At 46.5% G+C, this 23198-nt stretch overlaps 1 protein-coding gene across 5 annotated transcripts in view; it reads left to right on the forward strand.

Moving 5' to 3' along the window:
* The window catches only part of cspp1a (centrosome and spindle pole associated protein 1a), a 284247-nt gene that overhangs the window by 241232 nt on the left and 19817 nt on the right, over window positions 1-23198 (forward strand). Inside the window, exon 28 of one of the 5 annotated variants that reach the window (XM_085993105.1) lies at window positions 9196-9301. The exons of the other annotated variants lie outside the window; for them this stretch is intronic. Within the exon in view, the coding sequence (XP_085849231.1) occupies window positions 9196-9266 (71 nt within the window). The 3' untranslated portion in view covers window positions 9267-9301. Of the gene's footprint in view, window positions 1-9195; window positions 9302-23198 lie in introns of those variants that run through there. 5 annotated transcript variants of the gene reach the window in all.

Below are 23198 nucleotides of genomic sequence, written 5' to 3' on the forward strand. Positions count from 1 at the left end.
TGCTCTGTAGAACTCCATCCCTCAGTCATCCCTTTCCTGCCATCTAAAGAGCTTTCCCTTTGACTGTGCTTTCACCTCTCCTGTTCTACTTCCTGTTCATTACCTCCTGCCCTGAAACACACTGTTGAAATGCATCTCTGCACTTGAGTGCTATCGGTTGTTAACTATATCTTCTTGGTATGATCCAGTACTCTCTTTTTGCAGTCTTTGCAAATTAACATTATGTTTTTTAAAAAAAACTGCCAGAGAAGTAATTTTAGGTATCATTTGAAATCGAGATTGCAAATAATAATGAGTAGCCTTTCTCTAATTCTCCAAGTTGAAATCTAAATTGCTTGATAATGACTTTGATGATTATACGCATAAACAAAGTTCCTTATGGAAAAATATAATGCAATTTTACACCATTATTTTCCTGCTGTAATTCCTGTTTTGTAATCTTGTCAATTAAAATATGTCTACGCAAACTATTTTCTGTGAATTGCTAGTGCTAAATATTTTGAAGTCAAACTTGCAGAACTATTGAGCATTTTTTCATTTATTTTCTGCGTTACAAATTAATTAGAAGTGCTTGCTTTTCAAATGGGAATTTAATCCCAGGAGTGAATTCATTCCTTTTATTACTCACAAAATTAGATTTCCAGGAACAGCAGAGGAGGAGCTAGACAGTATGCAAATAATAAAAAAAGGTGAAGTGTTCTTAAAATAGATATTTGACCCAACTTGTACCGACAAAAATGTGAAGCTTTGGTATTTTTCTAAGCTTTCAAAATTCAGGGAAGATTCCTGAGCATTGGTAAATGGTTAATATAGTGCCAATAATTAATATAGAAATTTATAAAATCTTTAAACTACACACCAGTAGGCTGTAGTAGTGTATGTTTTGAAACAATCTTGACAGATTTAGTGGTCAACATTTGGAGCAAAATTATTTGTTTAAGGACAGTCAAAAGATTTACGAAAGGGATATTACTGGTATGACCTTTTGACAAGGTTCTACATGAGTGCTTAATGGCTAAATTGGGAATCATTGGGGGGAATTTTCCCAGCCCTGGGGAGGCGGGTATGGAGGCGGGACTGCCGGGAAAATGGCAGAAACTGGGAGCGGGTACCGAACTCGCTCCCAACCCATCTCCGTGCCATCTTTCCGGGAGGTGGGTCCCCAACTCGCGCAGGGACCCGTCTCCTCAAGGCGGGAAGGGGATTAGAGCCAATTAACCGCCAGGGTCAGCGAGGCGAGCAGTGGGTCTGCGGGGGTGAGAGGGATCGAAAACCGCTGTGGAGGCGAGTGATGGGTGCAAGTGTGGAGAGGTAATTATGAGAGGTGAGTGTAAAGTGTTAGAAAAAGTTTACTTGCCTTTGCTTCTTCCTGCAGGCTTCATCCCTTCGGGATCCGGAGGTGCCTCATCTCAATGGCAGAGATGACAGAATGGCTGCTGCATTCTCAGATGCAGCAGCCATCTGCTTTCTGCTGAGGAGAGAGGTTTTAGTGAGTCTTTGTGCAAGGGCTCACCTTAGAACAGAGATTGTCAGTGTTTGAATGGCCTGGCTCTGATTTTAACTTTGTCCTAGACTCCCCCACCAGCAGAAAAAGTTTGGCCCTGATTTTCCCGGAGCCGTCGGGCGGGGTTTCAGGCGGGCGGGGGCTGGAAAAAAAAAAAAAAAAACACAGAAATAGGGGATCGCAACCCCCCTCCCCGCCCGACTTTCGCCCCCGTGTTTCAACGCGACCCGAATCAGTCCCGCCCGCAGCAGGCGGGACCCTAATGATCAATAATTGGCATGTTTAATCCTATTTTCAAGGACCCTTGGAATTTTCAGCCTTTCCCCACGTAAACCACGCCTGGTGGGAACACCGCTGATGAAACCTGGCGTGAACAATGTTGGCTTGCTTGCTTTCAGCTGCAGGTCAATCAGGAATGAAGAGATTTAATCAGCCAGCATTTGTAGGCTGCAGGACCTTGTTGCTCAAGGCTTGGGGCAACTTGTTGAAGGCTTAGGCACAGCTATGGAAGGTTGGAGCCTCACACACTTCTCCAGTGTGAGCTCCTGAGAAGCCCCTCTCACCACCCTCACTCAGCGCTTCCTCAACGGAGGCATCTGCCAGAAGCATGGGAGGCCTTTTGTTCCTTCCCTTCCTGGCATTAGATGATCTCCAACAGCAGAGGAGGCTACAGCAGCACCAGCAACAGCAGCACCAGCAGGAGCGACAGGCTGCGGCTCAGCCACCTGAGGCAGCACAGGGCAGAAGGGGCCAGCGCATGGAAGGCCATCGGTGCAGGAGATACCCCCCAAACAGGGTCTACAGACACAGGGTGAGCTACCTCAACATGACTGAGCAGCATTGCCAAAGGTGGCGCCGACTTTCGCGAGAGGTAGTGACTGACATCTGCGCAATGCTACAGCAAGACCTGGAGCCCAGAGCACCAGGTCGACACTCCTTACCAGTGACCATCAAAGTCACCACCGCACTCAACTTTTATGCCTCAGGCTCCTTCCAGGGATCAGCAGCAGACATCAGCGGCATCTCCCAGGCGGCCGTACACACTTGCATCAAACAGGTCACCGATGCCCTCTTTGCCCTCGTGCACAATCACATCCATTTCACCAAGGATCGCGCAAGTGTGAGGGCGCGAGCGCTTGGATTAGCTCAGCTGGCAGACTTTCCAAGGGTGCAGGGAGTCATTGACTGCACACATGTGGCCCTTAGGGCACCCCACTGCAATCCAGGAGTTTTTGTCAACCGCAAGGGCTTCCACTCCCTTAACGTTCAGCTGGTGTGTGACCACAAGGTGGTGATTTTGCATGTTTATGCCAAGTACCCTGGCAGCTGCCATGACTCCTTCATACTGCGCCAGTCTACTGTGCCTCCGCTATTCAGTCCGCCAAACGAACTTCAAGGATGGCTACTTGGAGAAAAGGGATATCCCCTGCGCTCTTGGCTAATGACGCCGTTGAGGAGACCAGCCAGCGAAGCTGAGGAGCGCTGCAACTCCAGCCACATTTCCACCAGATGCATTATCGAGCAAGCCATCGGATTGCTAAAGATGCGCTTCAGATGCCTCGATAGATCAGGTGGAGCCCTACAGTACTCATCAGCCAGGGTCTCCAAAATCGTCGTGGTATGCTGTGTGCTTCACAACATGGCACAGTGTCGTGGCTTGCCGATTCCGCAAGACCAAGCGGCTCCTCACAGAGCCGCCTTGGATGAGGATGATGCTGACGATGATGCTGAGGAGGAGGACGGAAACGAGCATCCTGCGGAGGCCCGTCAACCAGTGCGTGAGAAAATTGCTGGGTGGAATGCAAGGAATGCACGCATCCTGGGCAGATTTGCGTAGCCTGGTACATCAAACACTGCAGCCTCGCTGCTTCTTAATTGACCATGGACAGTGGCCCATGCCTGCGCATTTCTACCTATTTGACCAGCTTGCTGACATCTGCAAGTTATCCTAAGGCCTCAATGTGATATCCCCATTCGCCAAATGACAGACGCCATAACTGCAGCAGTTGCTACCAGATTTTTAATGTACAGGAAACTGATGGCATTAAAACTATTTACAAGACTTTTCACCCAAGTGACTACCCTTGTGATTAGTGGTGCTTTATTTTTCTCTTATGCGTGCTCCTACGTAGTGGTACCCCTGTGGCTTCAGCAGATGTGGAGGCCCCTTGCTCAATTTCCTGCTGCGCCTGTCTCAATACCTTTGGCGGGCGTCCTCTGGGGTGGCGAGCCTGTGAGGAGGTTGGAGCTGCTCCTGCGGCTGTGCAGGGCTTGAGACTCCTATCTCACTGGGATGTGGACTCCGGCAGGGCTCTGACCGAGGGCTCTGAAGTAGCATGGAAGTGTGAGCGCGTGGAGAGGAGCCCCCACTTCCTTGAGGTGAGCAACAACCTCCCTCATGGGTCAGCTCCCCCTCAGTGCCTGCAAATGGTTGGAGAGCACCTTGCTGCACATCAGGTGGGCCATGGGGACCCGTCTCTGCACTGGAAGTCCTGCTCAGAGGGACTTCCATGAAGGTCTGGTTTCGGTGCTCAATAGATGCCCATCGCTCCTCGAGAGGTCATTCTATTCTGAGCACTCACCATGTTTTCGATACCCTGGCGACTAAGCTCCTCCATGGCCGCAGCCCTCCTCTCCTCGGCCGCAGCCAGCCTTACCACGGAGGTAGCCATCCTTTCCGTGGTGATGTTTTCATGCGCCAATGACTCCAATAAGGCTCTGCTTATGCTCGCCATGGACTCCTCCATTCGCTCCACACTCGCAGCGACCCTGGAGACAAAACCTGCCAGAGACTCCTGCATCTGTGCATGGAGATCCATCACCTCCTCTCTTGCGGATGGACCCAGAGGCATAGGGTCGACATGCAGCTGAACTGAGCTGCCAGAGGCCTGCGCCCTCCGACGAGGACTCTCTACTGCTGTCCCTGTCTCCACAATCTGCTGATGCTCACTTGTGAGCTGTGAAACACCAGGTGACAACACTACTCTATGTCCCAAAGGCAACCCCGAGGTGTGAGTGTCTACGCTGGTGCTGGGTGCGCTTACTTCTGCTGACGCTGCGCCCTCAGAGGCTGGAGCTTCCTCTAAGGAGTCTGGCTGCAAAGCCTCTTCCTCCTCGGCAGTGGCGACGGGGGCTTCAGATGATCCTGTGGGGGAGTAAAGGAAAGAGTTAGAGATGTGATGCCAAGGCTACTTGCACATTGGATTTGGCAAATGCTCATAAGTCCAAATGATGTAGCTTCAGAATCATATCAGCAACTCATGCTATGTCAATGAGAGAGATGGGAAACTATTCTGTCACCAGCTTGCGGGCTTGCTCCTGTCTCTCCTGCCCCAGCTTCTGCAGCCACGTCAGCCCCAGCAATCTCCATCACTGCTTCCTCCCAGGGGGTCAGCTGGGCGATTTGAGGGTGGTCCTCCTCCAGTCCTCTATCGCTCTCTCCTATTGTGAGCTCTCTTTTCCTGCAATGAGGGAGACGAGTGGAGTTTGAGTGAGAGTGCAGGAGTGAGTGTAGAGATTGCATAGCATAGATACTTAGAAGGAGACAAAGATGGTGTGAGGCTACAAGACCAAGGGCCCTCCCTGTGTGTTGTCAGTTGTGTTCCAAGCATCAGAGTGAGAGGCAGTGTGGTGGAATAGTTATGTGAATGTGAGCATAGAGAGAGAGAGGGAATGGGTAAGGGTGCATGGATGTGACTGTGAAGTGGTATGTGGAGGAAGTGATTGCTGAAGCTGAGTGCTGTTGGGGAAAGACAATGGGGATCAGGTTGAGGGTGATGGAAACTTCATACTTACTTTTCCTGTATGGTGAAGGTCATGGAAGCGCTTCCTGCACTGCATCCAGGTCTGATGGGTGACTCCCAGAGTGTTGACCTCTGCAGCCACCTCCATCCATGCAGCCCTGGTCTCTTTGGGAGGCCTCTTCCTCCCTGAGCTAGGGAAGAGGACCTCCCTGTGGGCCCTAACCCCATCCACCAATGAGGTCTCATCAAATTTGGTGGCAGCTCGGCCTCTGCCGCTGGTGCAGGCTCCTGTGCCATTCTCTCCAACTGGTTGGGAAACCTGCAGAGGTTGAGAAGCTTGCTGGAGACTTTAAAAGCACCACGAATGATGACATCATAATGTGGTTTCTGACTGGAATTGGACAATTAGCAAGGGTGCCCATATGCTGGAAATTAATTGGCCAATTGAGGGAAAATTGCGTGCAGCTGGCTGACCCATTTAGATTCGGATCGGAACCTGACAATTCCCCGCACCTTCGGGAAAATCGGGGCCTTTATCTCTATCTACCCTATCAGTTCCTTTAAAAGTCCTAAAATCCTGAATCAAATCACCCTTTAACCAGGGAATGCAAGCCTTGTTTATATAATCTCTACTCATAATCTAACATTCTGGTGAATCTGTGCTGCACTCCTTCCAAGACCAGTATTTCCTTCCTAAGGTGCCCAGAATTGTACACAGTATTTCAGATATGGTCTAATCAGGGCTTTGTATAGCTGTAACAAAACTTCCTCCCCTTTATATTCTAGTCCTCTAGTTATAAAGGCTAAGATTCCATTAGCCTTTTTGATTTTTTTTGTACTTAACTGCTACATTTTAGTGATCTGTGTACATGGACCCCTAAATTTCTTTGAACCTCCACTGTTCCTAGTTTTTCACCATTTAAAAAATACAAAATGGATGACCTCACGCTTACCTGCATTGAAATCCATCAGCCTGCTCACTTTATCAATGTCTGTTTGTAATTTTATGCTCCCGTCTACACTATTTACTATGTCACCTATCTTTGTGTCACTGGCAAACCTGGATATATGGCTCTCTATTATGTTATCTAAGTCATTAATAAATGTATTGAATAGTTGAGGCCCCAGCACAGATCTTTGTGGGACACAACTAGGCACTTCCTTCCAATTCGAGTACATACCTGTTCTCCCTACTCTCTGCTTTTACCGCCTAAACAATACAACAACTTGCATTTATATAGTGCCTAGGTGACCAAAAGCTTGGTCAAAGAATTAGGTTTTAAGGAGCATCTTAAAGGAGGAGGGAGAGCTAGAGAGGCGGAGAGGCTTAGGGAGGGAATTCCAGAGCCTAGGGCCCAAGCAGTTTAAGGCATAGCCACCAATGATGAAGCAATGTGCAAGACGCCAGACTTGGAGGAGCGTGCAGATCACGGCTGGTTGTAGGGCTGGATAAGGTTACAGAGGTAGGAAGGGGTGAGGCCATGGAGGGATTTGAAAACCAGGATAAGAATTTTTAAATCGAGGCCTTGCTGGACTGGGAGCCAATGTAGGTCAGGGAGCACAAGGGTGGTGGGTTAGCAGGACTTGGTGCGAGTTAGGCTACGGGGAGCAGAGTTTTGCATGAGTTCAAGCTGATGGAGGGTGGAAGATGGGAGGCTGGCCAGGAGAGCATTAGAATAGTCAAGTCTAGAGGTAACAAAGGCATGGATTAGGGTTTTAGCAGTGGATGAGCTGAGGCAGGGGCTGTGATGGGCGATGCTACGGAGGTGGAAGTAGGCGGTCTTGGTGATAGAGCAGATATGTTGTCGGAAGTGCATCTTAGGGTCAATATGTGGTTATGAATGGTCTGGTTCAGCCTCAGACAGTGTCCAGGGAGAGGGATGGAGTTGGTGGCTAGGGAACGGAGTTTGTCGCGAGGTTTGAAGACAATGGCTTCAGTCTTCCCAATATTTAGTTGGAGGAAATTTCTGCTCATCCAGGAATCGATGTCAGACAAGCAGCGTAACAAATCAGCCAGTGGAGGGGCAAAAGAGGTGGTGCTCGATAATGCATCTGGTGGTAATGTGGCTGGAGTTGTAGTGCTCCTCCGCTTCGCTGGCTGGTCTCCTCAATGGCGTCATTAGCCAAGAGCGCAGGGGATATCCCTTGTCTCCAAGTAGCCATCCTTGAAGTTCGTTTGGCGGACTGAATAGCGGAGGCACAGTAGACTGGCACAGTATGAAGGAGTCATGGCAGCTGCCAGGGAACCTGGCACAAACATGCAAAATCACCTTCTTGTGGTCACACACCAGCTGAACGTTAAGGGAGTGGAAGCCCTTGCGGTTGACAAAAACTCCTGGATTGCGGTGGGGTGCCCTAAGGGCCACATGTGTGCAGTCAATGACGCCCTGCACCCTTGGAAAGTCTGCCAGCAGAGCTAATCCACGCGCTCGCGCCGTGACACTTGTGCGATCCCTGGTGAAATGGATGTGATTGTGCGCAAGGGCAAAGAGGGCATCGGTTACCTGCGTGATGCAAGTGTGTGCTGATGTCTGCTGCTGATGTCTGCTGCTGATCCCTGGAAGGAGCCTGAGGCATAAAAGTTGAGTGCGGTAGTGACTTTGATGGCCACTGGTAAGTAGTGTGGACCTGGTGCTCTGGACTCCAGGTCTTGCTGCAGCATTGCGCAGATGTCAGTCACAACCTCTCGCGAAAGTCGGAGCTGCCTCTGGCACTGCTGCTCAGTCATGTTGAGGTAGCTCACCCTGTGTCTGTAGACCCTGTTTGGGGGGTATCTCCTGCGCCGACAGCCTTCCATGCGCTGGCCCCTTCTGGCCTGTGCTGCCCCAGGTCGCTGAGCCGCAGCCTGCCGCTCCTGCTGGTGCTGCTGTTGTTGCTGGTGATGCTGTTGCTGGAGTTGCTCCAGCCTCCTCTGCTGTTGGAGATCCTCTAATGCTAGGAAGGGAAGGAACAAAAGGCCTCCCATGCTTCTGGCAGATGCCTCCGTTGAGGAGGCGCTGAGTTAGGGTGGTGAGAGGGGCTTCCCAGGAGCTCACACTGGAGAAGTGTGTGAGGCTCCAACCTTCCACAGCTGTGCCTAAGCATTCAAAAAGTTGCCCCAAGCCTTCAGCAACAAGGTCCTGCAGCCTGCAAATGCTGCCTGTTTAAATCTCTTCAGTCCTGATTGACGTGCAGCTGAAAGCAAGCAAGCCAACTCTTTTCACACCAGGTTTCATCAGCGGTGTTCCCACCAGGCGTGTTTTACGTGGGGGAAGCCAGAAAATTGCAAGGGCGCTGAAAATAGGTTTAACCATGCTAATAATTGGTCATTAGGCTCCCGCCGACCATTCCCGCCTGTGGCGGGCGGGACTGATTCGGGTCCCGCTGAAACACGGGGGTGAAAGTCGGGCGGGGGGGGGGGTCGCGACCCCTTATTTCTGCGAATTTTTTTTTTTTTTTTTTTTTTTTTTTGGCCCCCGCCCGCCTGAAAACCCGCCCAACGGATGGGAGAAAATCGGGGCCTAAGAGTCTAGTAAATATGTTATTTCTACAGTGTTGTGTCCGGGTATAATAAGACACAGACTGCGGAGAACGGTACAACAGGTGTTTACTCAACGTGGCTCACACTGCAACTGATCTGTACAGATTACTACTCAGTGCTATATACAGGTGTGGTCACTGCTGGTACTGCAGTATACATGAGCTGTAAAAGATAGTTCCCCCCTTAAAGGTATATACATTACATACAGTACTTGGTTAAGAGGGTTAATATGATGGTCAAGTATTCCATCATGCTTCGCAGCTACCTAAATGCTACATGTACGTTTTATATATATTTCCTAATACGCGAAGCTAAATATCCTTTGAATGGTTTCTAGTACTACAGCCCTCTCTACAGCTTTGGTTAATATATTTAAAGACTAGAGGATTCAGGCTTTGATTCACAGGCCTGTTTTTGCAATCCAACAGTCCCCCCCTCCAACCCCCCGAAAGGGAACCTTGAGGCGGGTTGGAAAGTGTGCATACCTACGAGCAGCTGATATAACATGCTGGGAAACCAAGAGCATGAATGATTGAGGTTTCTTCCGGTTACCGGACCTACTTTGTTATGTCGAGGTGGCCACCAGGTATGCATCAGATGAGTATGGTTAATTTAAATTTAAAGTAGTGTTTCCCGATTCATTATACTACTATCTCAACATTCATATGCTTGCTCTCTCCTGCAAATGACCAAAGTCATCCGAAACGCGTGTAGGAGGAGCAGTGCATGCACTAACTGTCTTAAGCACTTGTTTCGCAAAGTATTTCGCTTTAGCCCATTTACACTTCTTACATGCCATACATAGCAAACTCAAAACCAGTATTAACTGCCCCACGACTAATATGTGTAAAATCAGTCTGATCCATGGGTGTTCCGATTCTGCCCCGCCTGGGGTATCCTCTGTTTCTTCTATCTTTCCTGATGCTACCCCGCCTGGGGTTTCCTCTACGTTGCTTTGGATCTTCTCCTTCGGTGTGCTCAATTAATTTGTTAGTCATGGGCATGAGTACCCAATTGGCTTATGTATCAAAGTCTTACTCCACACGTTACATATATCAAATACACTATCATTATAAGCTGAAGAACTACCAGAGCGTGTGAAATAATACAAACCTAAGGGTGTGCTGATATGTGTTAAGCCCAATATCACACCAGTGTGAGTTGTCCTCTATGCTGTCAATTTCAATATCCATTCTCGAGTTGTCTTACCCCAAAACATAAAAATGCTTTAGGGAGGAGTTCAGTCGCATCATGAGCTCACTGATACCCTCAAACAACAGGGGAATGTCGTATCCGAATTGTGCCACACAATTGTGCAGCTCTTACTTAAAAACGTGTTGGTTGATCATCTCATAGAAACATAGAAGATAGGAGCAGGAGTAGGCCATTCGGCCCTTCGAGCCTGCTCCGCCATTCAACGAGATCATGGCTGATCAGCCAACCCTAGCACCCGGTCCCTACACCGACAGCCATCCCACCCAAGCCCTATCCCCCTAACACTAAGGGTCAATTTTTATCATGGCCAATCAACCTAACCCGCACATCTTTGGACTGTGGGAGGAAACCGGAGCACCCGGAGAAAACCCACGCAAACATGGGGAGAATGTGCAAACTCCACACAGACAGTCACCCGAGGCCGGATTTGAACCCGGGTCCCTGGCGCTGTGAGGCAACAGTGCTAACCACTATGCCACCGTGCTGGATTTGTACTGGTTTTTCCCACGCTCTGTTATCTACAAAACACAATTATTACAGTCACAGTTAAATTCAGACTTACAAACATTTCAAGTGACATTACAGTTTAACATCTAATAAACAAATCATGGACTTAAAAGATTCTCCAGATCTCTCTTTTACTCTTATCCGTCTTGTGGATAATTCTTACTAAACATGATTTCTCCTTAGCCCTCAACTTAAACTTCAATTTCAATCCCTCTAACAGGTACCAGTGTATTTAACTCGATTCTGATTGTTTCATTAATTAGATAGTTTCTCGATGGAATATGTGTCAATGCTTTAAAGGTTGTCTCACTCTCCTGAGCCACATTAACTATTTCATGTCTGTCTTGCTGTTGTCAAGTAACTGAGCATGTCTGAGACCCGTTCTTCAGTGCAAACTCACCATACATTCCCGGATGGTAATTTACCTCATACGTAACGAATCACATTTGCACACTCATACTAGTATCTCAATATCGTGCCACATGTGCCATCTGATACAAGCCTTTCTCAGGCTTTCAGGTATCTTATCAAAAGATTGCAGTCGTCTGGAGATCTTTGCTCATCTTCCTCTGCATGGACCCGATGTCTTGGGAACTGGCCAGGCTATCAAATTCAGTTTTCTTAAAAGTTCATTAAAAGCAGGGACACAAATGTCTCCAAGAGAAAGCTATCAATTCACTATTTTTAACTACACTTTCCTGACTTTCACTAGGAAATTTTGAGAATTCCCATTCAGTAGTGTAATTCTCCTGTTTCAGTTTAAACCCTCAATCACTTTCCTTTAATTACCATTCATATCTCATTCATAAGTCTTGGAAAAACTTTACTGTCCAGTACAACATTTAACATTGAAAACATAGATCAAACGTTCTCACTTGATTCAAGTTATTAACACTTTTTATTTTTTTTAATTTTTTTTAGAGGATCTTTTATTTTACCAAAAGTAACCCAATATATAGTGCCTGATTCCATTTTGTTAATACAAAATTATCCCAAAATTCAAACAGCAGTATTATTGTACCGGCAGATTTTGTCAATGTTTAATTTAATTTCTATCAATTTATCCTCCATTTCCAATTTCAGAAACAAGTAATTCTCAGGCTAGGTGGCTTACACAGTGTTTTAACATTAGAGACAGAAGTGCTGCAATTAGTTAACAAGGTAGCTTCCATACAACAAAAGAAAGAAGGGAATCCATTGTGACTCTGCTTAGAGCCCAAGGGGTTAATTTATCAAATCATAATTTTCCTTCTGTCACTGTGGGGAAATATTAACTTAAAATTAAGAAACTTAAATTTAATAATGTCCAATACATTTAAACTTCATACTAAAGTTGTTGCTCGGTGAACTTAAACAGCTCTCAGTGGAAAGGGTTAATTCCTTTGCAGGCTTTGAGGAGGTGGAGCAAAACATTATCAAATGCACGCAATTGCGTCAATTCATGTAAATCAAAAAAAAACTTTCCCGATCGAAAGACAGTTGTGTTTTCACACTTTAACTAAACACGAACACGGAGGTAATATGAACAGTGAAGAAAGACGGGATTGAGCAAAGTTCACAAGCTAAGTAAGTCTTTGTAAGGGACTCTGCAACCATCGGATGTTCTCGTGGAGCGGAGTTATTTTATTCAATGCGGTTACACCAACCAGAATTTCACCGTGGCCACAATGAAAGTCTGGTTTTAATCGGTTAATTAACCTCATAACTCCAATTTAATCCAGATCTTGTAAACATTCAAATTAATTTTCTTCCAAGCACATTGGCAACTGTAACTTTAAGGCAGAAGCTTATCTTTTGTAAAACTATGAACAGACAAACAAAACAAAATAGCACATTCTTGCAGAAAACAGTAAATTACATCATATTTCCTATTGTCCTTTCTTCAGATGTCTTTCCAAAATACTGTAAAACCATTGAATATAACTGGAGAAAAATTAGTTTTTCACATTTAAACAAATCAAATCAAACTGCTTTGGAAGACTTCACCATAGCAACCACAAAAGGGAGATAATCAGAACTCAAAAGTCAGGGATATGTCCTGGGACAGGTCAGGGCTGTATAACACAGGGTGAGCAGGATCACTGCTCAAATTGAAAAACTGAGCTGTTGAAAGGTCGATATGTAAGGAAGAGAGAGGTAAATAACAACCTGAAGAATTGACTTAATCCTCCGAACTTGGTCCTAACCTAATATTGGGAAGGAAAGAAAGTTAACTCGCATTATTCTTAACCATAGGGTCATTCTCATTTTGTAATTCATCGCACATTGCACATTAATTGACACACACACACACACTCCATGCAACTTCAGTCACAATTTCAAGCAGCAATCACAATCTCAAGAGAGAGAGAAAGCGCGCAGCCTGCGACCTTGAAGAGGGAAGCACAGGCTTTTAAAGAGACAGTACACTGAAGATGAATGAACACACACTCGGCAATTTTTTTTTTATCCTCAGCCCTAGGGGTCCTGAGGGTTAGGGGAAATTTCTTCCCTGGGTGTCACCATGGGCTTAGTCTGGCTCCAGTGTCTCCACCTTACATCAGATTTTCCCTTCAAGCAAACTGAGGTACCTGTACTAAGGAGGATCTGGAAGGGTCCATCCCACCATGGCTCAAAAATACCTCGAACTGGTCACTGAACCATTACCCATTGTCCCACACAAGGGGGTGTTTTCCAAACTCCCTCTAACTTTTTGGCATCCCGTGCTTCTTGGAGGTGTTGAACTCGAAAGTGATTAATCTGATTGGTCTCGCTGAGTACACGTAGATACTTCAGGAAGGTAGTCTGGAATTGAGAGGTGTCCCCCGTACCCTGGGGGGGTGCATCTTGGGGCAACACCATTGCGGGGAGGACGGAGTGCCATCCCCTCCCGGGTCTGTGTGATGGACTGTTTTAGAGTATGGTTCATTTTTTGCGGCCGCTTCAGATGTATTCCTTCTGGGGGGGAAAGCCTCGACCCGAGTGAAAAGGTCTATGATTACAAAGACATGGCTGTACCCGCCACTGGAAGGGTGAGGTCCTGTAAAATCCATTTGTAAGTGTGTCCACGGTCCCCTTGGCCATCGGGCGGGTCCCATATGTACCCGTACGTGACCCCTGATTCCCGTTTGGAGGCAAGGCAGACATAGGCGCCCATACTCGTGGATTTCTCTGGCCATGCTGGGCCACCACCAGGTGTCTGCTATGAGGTAGTATAGTTTATACCCTCCCAGATGTGCAGGTTCGTGATACGATTGTATCAGGGCTCGTCTGAGCGACGTAGGGACCACGTACTGTGCCTCGTGATGCCAAAACCCACTAGGGTCTTGGTGTGCTCCCTCTTGCACCCAAAAGCGTACATTCGAGGGACTCAGAGATACGCGTCAGGAGTGCATCCTTTGTCACATCATTGGTCTGGGATGCCTCTTCTTGGCGTATTATTTCTGCAGGACTAAGGGCGGTCACAGGGAGTGCCAAAGCAGCCTGTCTAGCAGCCAAATCATCCACCTGGTTACCTTGGATTTCCGGGGACTCTCCGGTTTGGTGGGCGCGAACCTTCATTACAGCCCCCAAGGTGGGGCAATCCGCGGCCCGAATGAGTTCCGCAATCGCGGAAGCGTGTTTAATTGAGTGGCCTAAAGTAGTCAAATAACCCCGTTGTTGCCAAAGGTGGACATAATCGTGGACAACGGAGTAGGCATATTGGCTGTCAGTATATATGTTCGCAGTTGTTCCTTCTGCTAATTTAAGAGCTTTAGTTGGGCCCGTGAGGAGTTTAGCTAGGCTGTGGCGGGTGTGGAGAATTACCTTACCGGGGCCTACCATGGGCCCTATTGTCCAACCATCGCACTATATACCCAATTGCCCACCCAGTTCCACAGGTGGAAGGGTTTTGCAGGGTCTGGGAGACCCAGGGCAGGTGCATTGGCCAAAGTGATTTTGACCAAAGCAAAGGCTTTGACTGCCTTAGGTGTCCAATCCAGTCTTGCCTCTCCCGGGGGCTCTCCCTTTAGGAGGTTATTTAAGAGACTTGCCAATTCAGTGAAGTCGGCTACGTACGTGCGGCAGTAGTTGAACAATCCCCATCACGCACCGCAGGCCAGAAACAGTGACAGGTCGTGGCATTTGTAAAAGTGCTTGAACCCTCTTGGGAGAAGGACAACGCTAGATCGATCTTGGGGCGTGAAAGGCTGGGACTCTACCATCTATTTCTCCATTGTTGGCATTAACTCCCGGATTCATCCGGACGGGGGCCAGCCATGGGTTGGGATTTTCCGGCCCCAGATTGAGGCGCTGCTGAAGGGCAGATATGGTTATATTCGGCGGGGGGGTGGGGGGCATGTAGGTTGTGGGGTCTTGTTTTGTTGGGCTTCCATGGCCTTAACAATTCCCAACCATCCTTTAAATCGTCTAAATCCTGAGCACCTGCCGGCTCCAGGTGCAGGAGACTACTAACTCGAACTTTAGCCTCATGAACAAGTTCTGTATTGGGGACGGTTTTCCCCTTTTATCCACAACTAGCTGGGGGGAGCCCGGCTTTGCCAGGGCTGTTTTGGGCCGGGCGGTTTAAATCGAGTGCCAGGCTTTGGGGCCTCTCTGTGTCCCTCTGTGAATCTGGTGCCGGGCAACATTTTAAATCGAGTCCCAGGCTTTTGGGCCCTGTCTGTGTCCCTTTGTGAATCTGCTGCCGGGCAACATTTCTACCTTTTTAATACCTTGAAAGATGAAAGTGAAAGTACTTATAAAACGTTTTTGGTAAATCTTATGTTATTTTTAAAAGAGAAACTAACTTTTTCAAAGCTGGATAAGGAGAGTAGTTTGAGTTGCAAGCAGTGAAACAATGGTTGGCAGATCCCTGAGATGAAAACGATTAGTCCCGCCCACACACACACACTTAATACCTTGAAAGATGAACGTGAAAGTACTTATAAAACGTTTTTGGTAAATCTTATGTTATTTTTAAAAGAGATACTAACTTTCAAAGTAGTTTGAGCTGGAAGCTGAAGTCATGGCACTGAAACAATGGCTGCCAGATCCCCGAGATGAAAACGATTAGTCCCGCCCACACACACACACACCGATTGGCCAACCATCAGGGGACCGTACTGTAGGATTGGTCAATCGTGATGGCACAGGATTGGTCGAACCTTGACGTCAGTCAATCAATGCTAGCAGATAATGAGTTTAATTTTGAAGGTTTTTTGCATAAGGCGCGAACAATTTTCGTCCGACCGAAAAGTAAATATGCTTACCAGCGTCCCGGAAGCGTAAACTTTCTTCAGAGGTAACGCGCGCGTAGGTACGCCGTATAACTTTCGAGCGCATAGCCGGACAGACGCACACCCGAGGACAGACAGACAGACAGATAGACAGACAGACAGAACGATTCCTTTATATATATAGATTATGGGTCCCATCATATCCAACCAACTAGCACACAAAACCGCCCCGTAGTTAGCTTGCTTAACATCCTTTTGTTCCGCCCACCACTTTATTTGATCAACTAATGGACTTGTTTCTTTCCATCCATTTTTAACCATTTCACTTTGGTATTTCAAATTTGCCTCTTGGACCCGGTTTTACAACAGTGACACTGGTGGCCATAGCCGGAACGTCCGGTGAAAGAGGTCTTCCCCTGTCACTCATGTCTAATTATTACATAATATCCTTATGCTCTATCTTACTTCACTTTAATCTTATACTTTAATCGGCACAAACGTAACACCTTATACTCTAAATTAGAAATACACATGCAGGTCTAGTCAATTCCGTCAATCCGTGGTCTCCATGAGGAGTAATTTAACTATGTGGATAATTTAATACTGCGGCAGGTGAGGTCTGCGGCGAGCGCGACTCGTCTCGAGGGCGTTTACCAGGGGCCCTTATTCAGGTCCACCCCTGCTGCAGAGTTACAGGGCCAATCCCTGCCTCTAGTTTCTCAGTCGGGTTCCCCTCACAACCCCACGGACCTTACGCCCTACCTGCTCCCTGCGCACCCAGTATCCCACTTCTGACACCAACTGTTAGATTCAAATTTTTGGAGCAAAACCACACGGAGATGGAACTGCTGACAAAGTAAAAGTTTTATTAGTAAATAGCTAGAAAGCTTGTGCACAAGGGAGAGAGGCTGATTTCCCCAGAATCGAACCTTTCCTCTCAACGAAATACAATCTACAAGCCTTGATATACCTTCCGATAGGTAACGCCCATTAAGCTGCAAAGTAGGCGTACACATGCAAACAGCGTCACTACCGTCACTCCCTTATTGGTTGGCGTGATTAGTCACTCAATGTCGGGAGCCGCCCTGAAGTGTTCTGACATACAGCATAACATCTAGTTTCTAGCTTCTGTGAGCAAGGTCGCTTAATTCTTGAGATGATAAACAATGTCCGCTTTTGGTTGCGAGCAGACATTACAAAGGAAGATAAGGTGTTTGAGGCAGAGATAGAAATGGCCGACTCCCTATGAAGTTCAGTTCCCCTTACCTCTCAGAAGGCCAGCTGCATTAAACACTGCTTCTGTAACACTGATAACAACAAAGACAGAGACTAAGAATCTAGTAAATATGTTATTTCTACTGTACTTGGTTAAGAGGGTTAATATGATGGTCAAGTATCCCATCATGCTTCGCAGCTACCTAAATGCTACATGTACGTTTTATATATATTTCCTAATACGTGAAGCTAAATATCCTTTGAATGGTTTCTAGTACTACAGCCCTCTCTACAGCTTTGGTTACTATATTTAAAGACTAGAGGATTCAGGCTTTGATTCACAGGCCTATTTTTGCAATCCAACAATAGAAAAGAATGGAACCTCACCAGGCCAGTCCCAGTCAGCTGGACAACGGAGAAGAGGTGTTGGTGTAGGATGATATGGTCAACCGTGTCAAAGGCTGCAGAGAGGTCAAGAAAGATGAGGAGGGATAGTTTACCACGGTCATAGTCACATAGGATGTCATTTGTGACTTTGGAGCCATTTCAGTACTGTGGCGCGGGTGGAAACCTGATTGGAGAGCTTCAAACATGGAGTTGCGAGAAAGATGGGCACGGATTTGGGAAGCGACAACACGTTCAAGTTTTCTGGTGCTTATCATTTGTGGTAGTGTGTTTAGGGTCTTTAGAGATGGATTGTGGAATCCATTTCTTCAGATTTACCAAATATTTGATAAGATATATGCCTATCAGTTATTTTAAGGTGACACTTGAGCTATAATTTCATCATGTTATTAACAGATACAAATACAAAACATTTAAACAGCTTAAATAGAACTGCTACAATGTGCAATGGATACCTAGCAACAGCAGAACAATAAATTATATAACTTATGTTCTTCCTCTTTCATTTAGTCTTCATATACAAATATAATATGCCATCATCCATAGAAGGGGAAAATCACCTAGCAACACTCCCACTCCAGTACACATAGCATTGATCTCAAACACATTTTTTTCTTTCTGCAGTGATGAATTTTGCCTACGGACATATAAATAAATAATTGTTTACCATTTTTTGGTGTTTTCTGCTGTGTTAAATAGTTCTTAGCTGCCCTGTATACGTCTTTTATAAACTTTAGTAAAGTTTTTCTGCTTTTTGGCAACATTTTAGTTTTGTAAGTTGCAGATGCCATCATCTTGGTTAAGACTTACTTCACTTTTGCATTTAAGTAGCTGTCTACTGAGGCTAAGGTGGATCAATTCCATTTGATTCATCAGCCTCCATCTGATGCTAGCTTCTGGTTTCAAGATATCTTGAACATTGTGGAGCCTTTCCAGTGACCAATACCACAATTCCTGCTTGCTTTTCCTTCCTCCCCCAATATTGCATGATATACCTGCTCCAAACAATGGGAGAGAGTAGACAATGGTAATACAGCAGATGTAATTTATCTGGATTTTCAAAAGGCCTTCGATAAGGTAGCCCATAATAGACTGATGAACAAGGTCAGAGAATGCGGAGTCAGCGGACAAGTAGCAGAATGGATTGCTGGCTGGCTTCAGGACAGAAAGCAGAGTGTACGAGTAAAGGGTAGCTATTCACAGTGGCGGAAGGTGGGTAGTGGTGTTCCACAAGGATCAGTGTTGGGACCACTGCTGTTCACAATTTACATTAACGATTTAGACTTAGGAATCAAAAACACAATTTCTAAATTTGCGGATGACACCAAATTGTGGGGGGGGGGGGTGGTCAATACTGAGGAGGACTGCAACAAGTTACAGGAGGACATTAATAAACTTGCAGAATGGGCATATAATTGGCAAATTAAGTTCAACACAGATAAATCTGAGTTATTACATTTTGGTAGGAAGAATAGGGTGGCTGGGGTCGAGGAACAAAGGGATCTAGGTGTACAAATACACAAATCACTAAAGGTTGCGACACAGGTTAGCAAGGCCATAAAAAAGCAAACCAAGCATTGGGTTTATTTCTAGAGGTATAGAATTGAAAAGTAGGGAAGTTATGCTAAACCTGTATCGAATCTTGGTTAGACCACAGAGTACTGCGTACAGTTCTGGTCGCCATATTATAAAAAGGATATAGAGGCACTGGAGAGGGTGCAGAGAAGATTTACAAGGATGATACCAGAAATTAGAGGGTATACATATCAGGAAAGGATGAACAGGCTGGGTCTCTTTTCTCTTGAAAAAAGGCTGAGGGTTGACCGAATGGAGGTCTTTTAAATTATGAAAAATATTGATAAGTGTGGATACAGAGAGAATGTTTCCACTTGTGGGGAAGAGCATAACTAGAGACCATCAATATAAGATAGTCACCAAGAAATCCAATAGGGAATTCAGAAGAAACTTCTTTACCCAAAGAGTGGTGAGAATGTGGAACTCACTACCACAGGGAGTGGTTGAAGCAAACCGTATGGATGCATTTACGGGGAGGCTAAACGAGCATATGAGGGAAAAGGGAATAGAGGATTACGCTGATAGATTTAGATGAAGAAAGACGGGAGGAGGCTCGTGTGGAGCATAAATGCCAGCATGGCTGGTTGGGCCGAATGGCCTGTTTCTGTGCCGTATATCCTATGTAACTCAGCAAAACAACTTACCTTGAATTTATTTTTGCTAAAGGCTATTCTACCACAATTAATATCTAAGTTCAGCTCTTCTAATCACAATGGGCTAGATTTTGCCAGCGCTCAGGGGGCGGGTTTGGTGGCGGGTCAGGTGGGAACTTGCAAAAAATGACGGTGGGTTCCGATTCCTCCATCAATCCACCCCCGTGCAACTTTCCCAAAGGCGGGCTTGCAGACTCCGTTCCGGTCCTGCCTCCAAGCGGCGGGATAGGCCTTTAAGGCACTTAACTACCTCTATAATCTGATTTTGAGAGGCCTTTCAAATTATGCCACATTTCCAGCGTGCTGCATGGCTCTCCTAAAACACGCCAGCTAATCCTGTCGGGCTCACAAGTGGCTGGCTTCCTAATAGCTGCAGCTCCACCATAAAAATGGAGCTCTCAACAAGGATCAGTTGCAGGTGGCAGAACTTTGTTTTTTCAGGTCTTGGAGAACTTATTGCAGGTCTACTGATTTTGGAAGTGGTGAAGCTGAGATCCATCTCCACTGTAACCTCCTGGGGAAACCCTCTCGCCACATTGACTGAGCACTTCCTCAACTGAGGTATCTACCAGCAGCATGGGAACCATTTATTTCCTTTCATCCTGGACCTCCAATTCGGACAAAGAGCAGCCGCGGCAGCAGCAGAACTAGGAACAACAGCAGCAACAACAGGCTCGCCAACCTGCTGCTCACCCACCTGATGGTGCACAGGGCAGAAGGTGCCAGCGCAGGGAAGCACGTCGCCGCAGGAGATACCCCCAAAACAGGGTTTACAGGCTGAGGATGAGCTTCAACATGACTGAGCAGCAGTTCCAAAGGAGGCTGAGACTTTCGTGAGAGGTAGTCGGTGCCATCTGCGCAATGCTGCACCAACACCTGGACCTGGAGCCCAGTGGAGCGGATGGACACCCCTTACCAGTGGCTGTCAAAGTCACCACCGCACTCAACTTTTTTGCTTCAGGCTCCTTCCAGGGACCACCAGCGGCATCTCCCAGTCGGCTGCACACACTTGCATCACGCAGGTTACCGACGCCCTCTTTGCAAAGGGGCACAATTACATCCACTTCTCGACGGATCAAGCAAGTATAACCATGCGTGCGGTTGGCTTTGCAAATATGGCAGGCTTGCCAAGGGTGCAGGGCGTCATAAACTGCACACGTGGCCCATCACAACCCAGCTCTTTTTGTCAACTGCAAGGGCTTCCACTCCCTCAACATGCAGCTGGTGTGTAACCACAAGAAGGACATTTTGCATGTTTGCACCAAGAACCCTGGCAGTTGCCATGAATCGTTCATCCTGCGGCAGTCTAGTGTGCCTCTGCTCTTCAATCTGCCAAACCAACTTTGGGGATGGCTACTTGCAGACAAGAGTTTGAGTGAGAATGATGGAGTGAGTGTAGGGAATCCAGAGCACAGATGCTTAGAAGGAGACAAAGATGGAGTGAGGTGCCATTACCAAGGGCCCTCCCTGTGTGTTGTTAGTTGTTGTCATTGCATAACTGTGATGGGGAGTGTGAGGGCAGCATAGTCAAATAGTGAAGTGAGTGTGTACATAGAGAGAGAGGGATGGTTAATGGTGCAAGGGATGTAAGGGTACAGTGGGATGTGTAGGAGTAGGTTGACAATGCAGAGTGCTGGTGATGAGAGGAGAAGGGGAGCAGGTGATGGTATACTCCGTTTTCCTAATCGGACAAGGTCATTGAACCACTTACGGCACTGCAGCCAGGTTCTGCTGCACACCGACCTAGAGCTCACATCTCTTGCGAGTTGGAGCCACACAGCCTTTGTTTGTTGGGGAGGTTTTTTCCTCCCACATGAGGGGAAGAGCACCTCCTTGTGAGCTCTTACACCCTCTACCAGAGCATGGAGTGAGTCATCATCGAACCTCGGGGAGGCCTTGGGCCTTAAGCTGGACATCTTTATAGCAGCAGAAAGTAACAGAGTTGTAAATCATCAAAAAGAGAGGCATAAAATGAACCAAGGCTGCTTGGAGCCCTTAAATGCAGCTGGATAAGTGACATCAGCAGAGGCGAGTTTCAGTCCCAAAAGACTAATCGGGCCTGAGGAACGAACACGCCCGGAATTAATTGGCCAATTAGGGGAAAATCGCAAATTTTTCCCACCTGACAGCGGAGGCGGGATCGGGACCTGCCGACCACCTGACCCGCACCCAACCTGCCTCCAATGGGAAAATCGCAGCCAGTAACTTTAACCTCTGGTTTTTCAGTATAAGTCCAGAAAAAACTTCGGTTCAAGCAAAGAATGCACTGAGAAATAAACCAGTAAAGATACATTGGTAAAGCACTGTTCCACACTGACTCATTTACTTGGCGTTCTGAGATTCACACAAACCCTTCCCGTATTAGAAACTCCTACTTTGTTGTCCTAAAATGCACAGGCCAATTTTTGACACGGCATTCTACTTGTGCCTTGGCCAACATTCCTCACTGAACCAATACCCTCAAAATTAGATTAAATGGTTCTATAATTTGCTGTTTGTGGGACCTTGCTATATATAAAATGGCTGATGTATTTGCTTACATAAGAGAATGTCAGTTAGTTCTGAACCTTCCAATTTGAAAACAATCTCAAATAATTCAGGTGGCGGGTCTGGGAGACTGGCTGACAACTGTGGATATGAATGTTGCATACTTTGAAATAGTAATTTAAGAGTCCTACAGGAATGGATCCACTTCCAAAGTAAAGTATCCCATTTATTTTACATCAGCCTCCTAGGTGTTCCTCAAATACCAATTCATTGGTGATGTTTCATCAGTTGTTAACAATACATCTGTTATTATCTCAACAACTAACTGTTAAGAATTCCTTCCCAGATGTCTAATTGGCATCCAGTCAACAGATTTCCAGACTAATGGGAAGACTAAACTATAATGGGAAACAAGGAAATGGCAGACCAACTAAATACATACTTTGGTTCTGTCTTCACAAAGGAGGACACAAATAACCTCCCCAGAGATGCCGGGGAACATATGGTCTGATGAAAGGGAGGAACTGAAAGAAATCAGTATTTGTAGGGAAATGGTGTTAGGAAAATTGATGGGACTGAAGGCCGATAAATCCCCAGGGCCTGATGGTCTACATCCCAGGGTACTTAAGGAGGTGGCCCTAGAGATAGTAGATGCATTGCTGGTCATCTTCCAGAACTCGATAGACTCTGGAACGGTACCCATGGATTGGAGGGTAGCTAATGTTACCCCACTATTCAAAAAAGGTGGTAGAGAAAAAGCGGGGAATTATAGACTGACGTCGGTGGTGGGGAAAATGCTAGAGTCTATTATAAAAGATGTAATAGCAGAGCACTTGGAAAGCAGTGACAGGATCGGACAAAGTCAACATGGATTTACAAAAGGTAAATCATGCTTGACTAATCTACTGGAATTTTTTGAGGATGTAACTGGTAAAATAGATAAGGGAGAACCAGTGGATGTGGTGTATTTGGACTTTCAGAAGGCTTTCGATAAGGTCCCACATAAGAGATTAGCGTGCAAAATTAAGGCACATGGGATTGGGGGCAAGGTATTGACTTGGATAGAGAACTGGTTGGCGGACAGAAAGGGCTGTAGAGAGGGCTTTAAACTAACTAGTGGGGGGGGAGGTTCCTAGAGAGCAAATAATAAAAATGACAACAGAGAAGGTCATAGAC

This window comes from Somniosus microcephalus, chromosome 7, assembly GCF_052327205.1.
Source record: "Somniosus microcephalus isolate GS21.2 chromosome 7, FLI_Smic_1.0, whole genome shotgun sequence".
Lineage (NCBI taxonomy): Eukaryota > Metazoa > Chordata > Chondrichthyes > Squaliformes > Somniosidae > Somniosus > Somniosus microcephalus.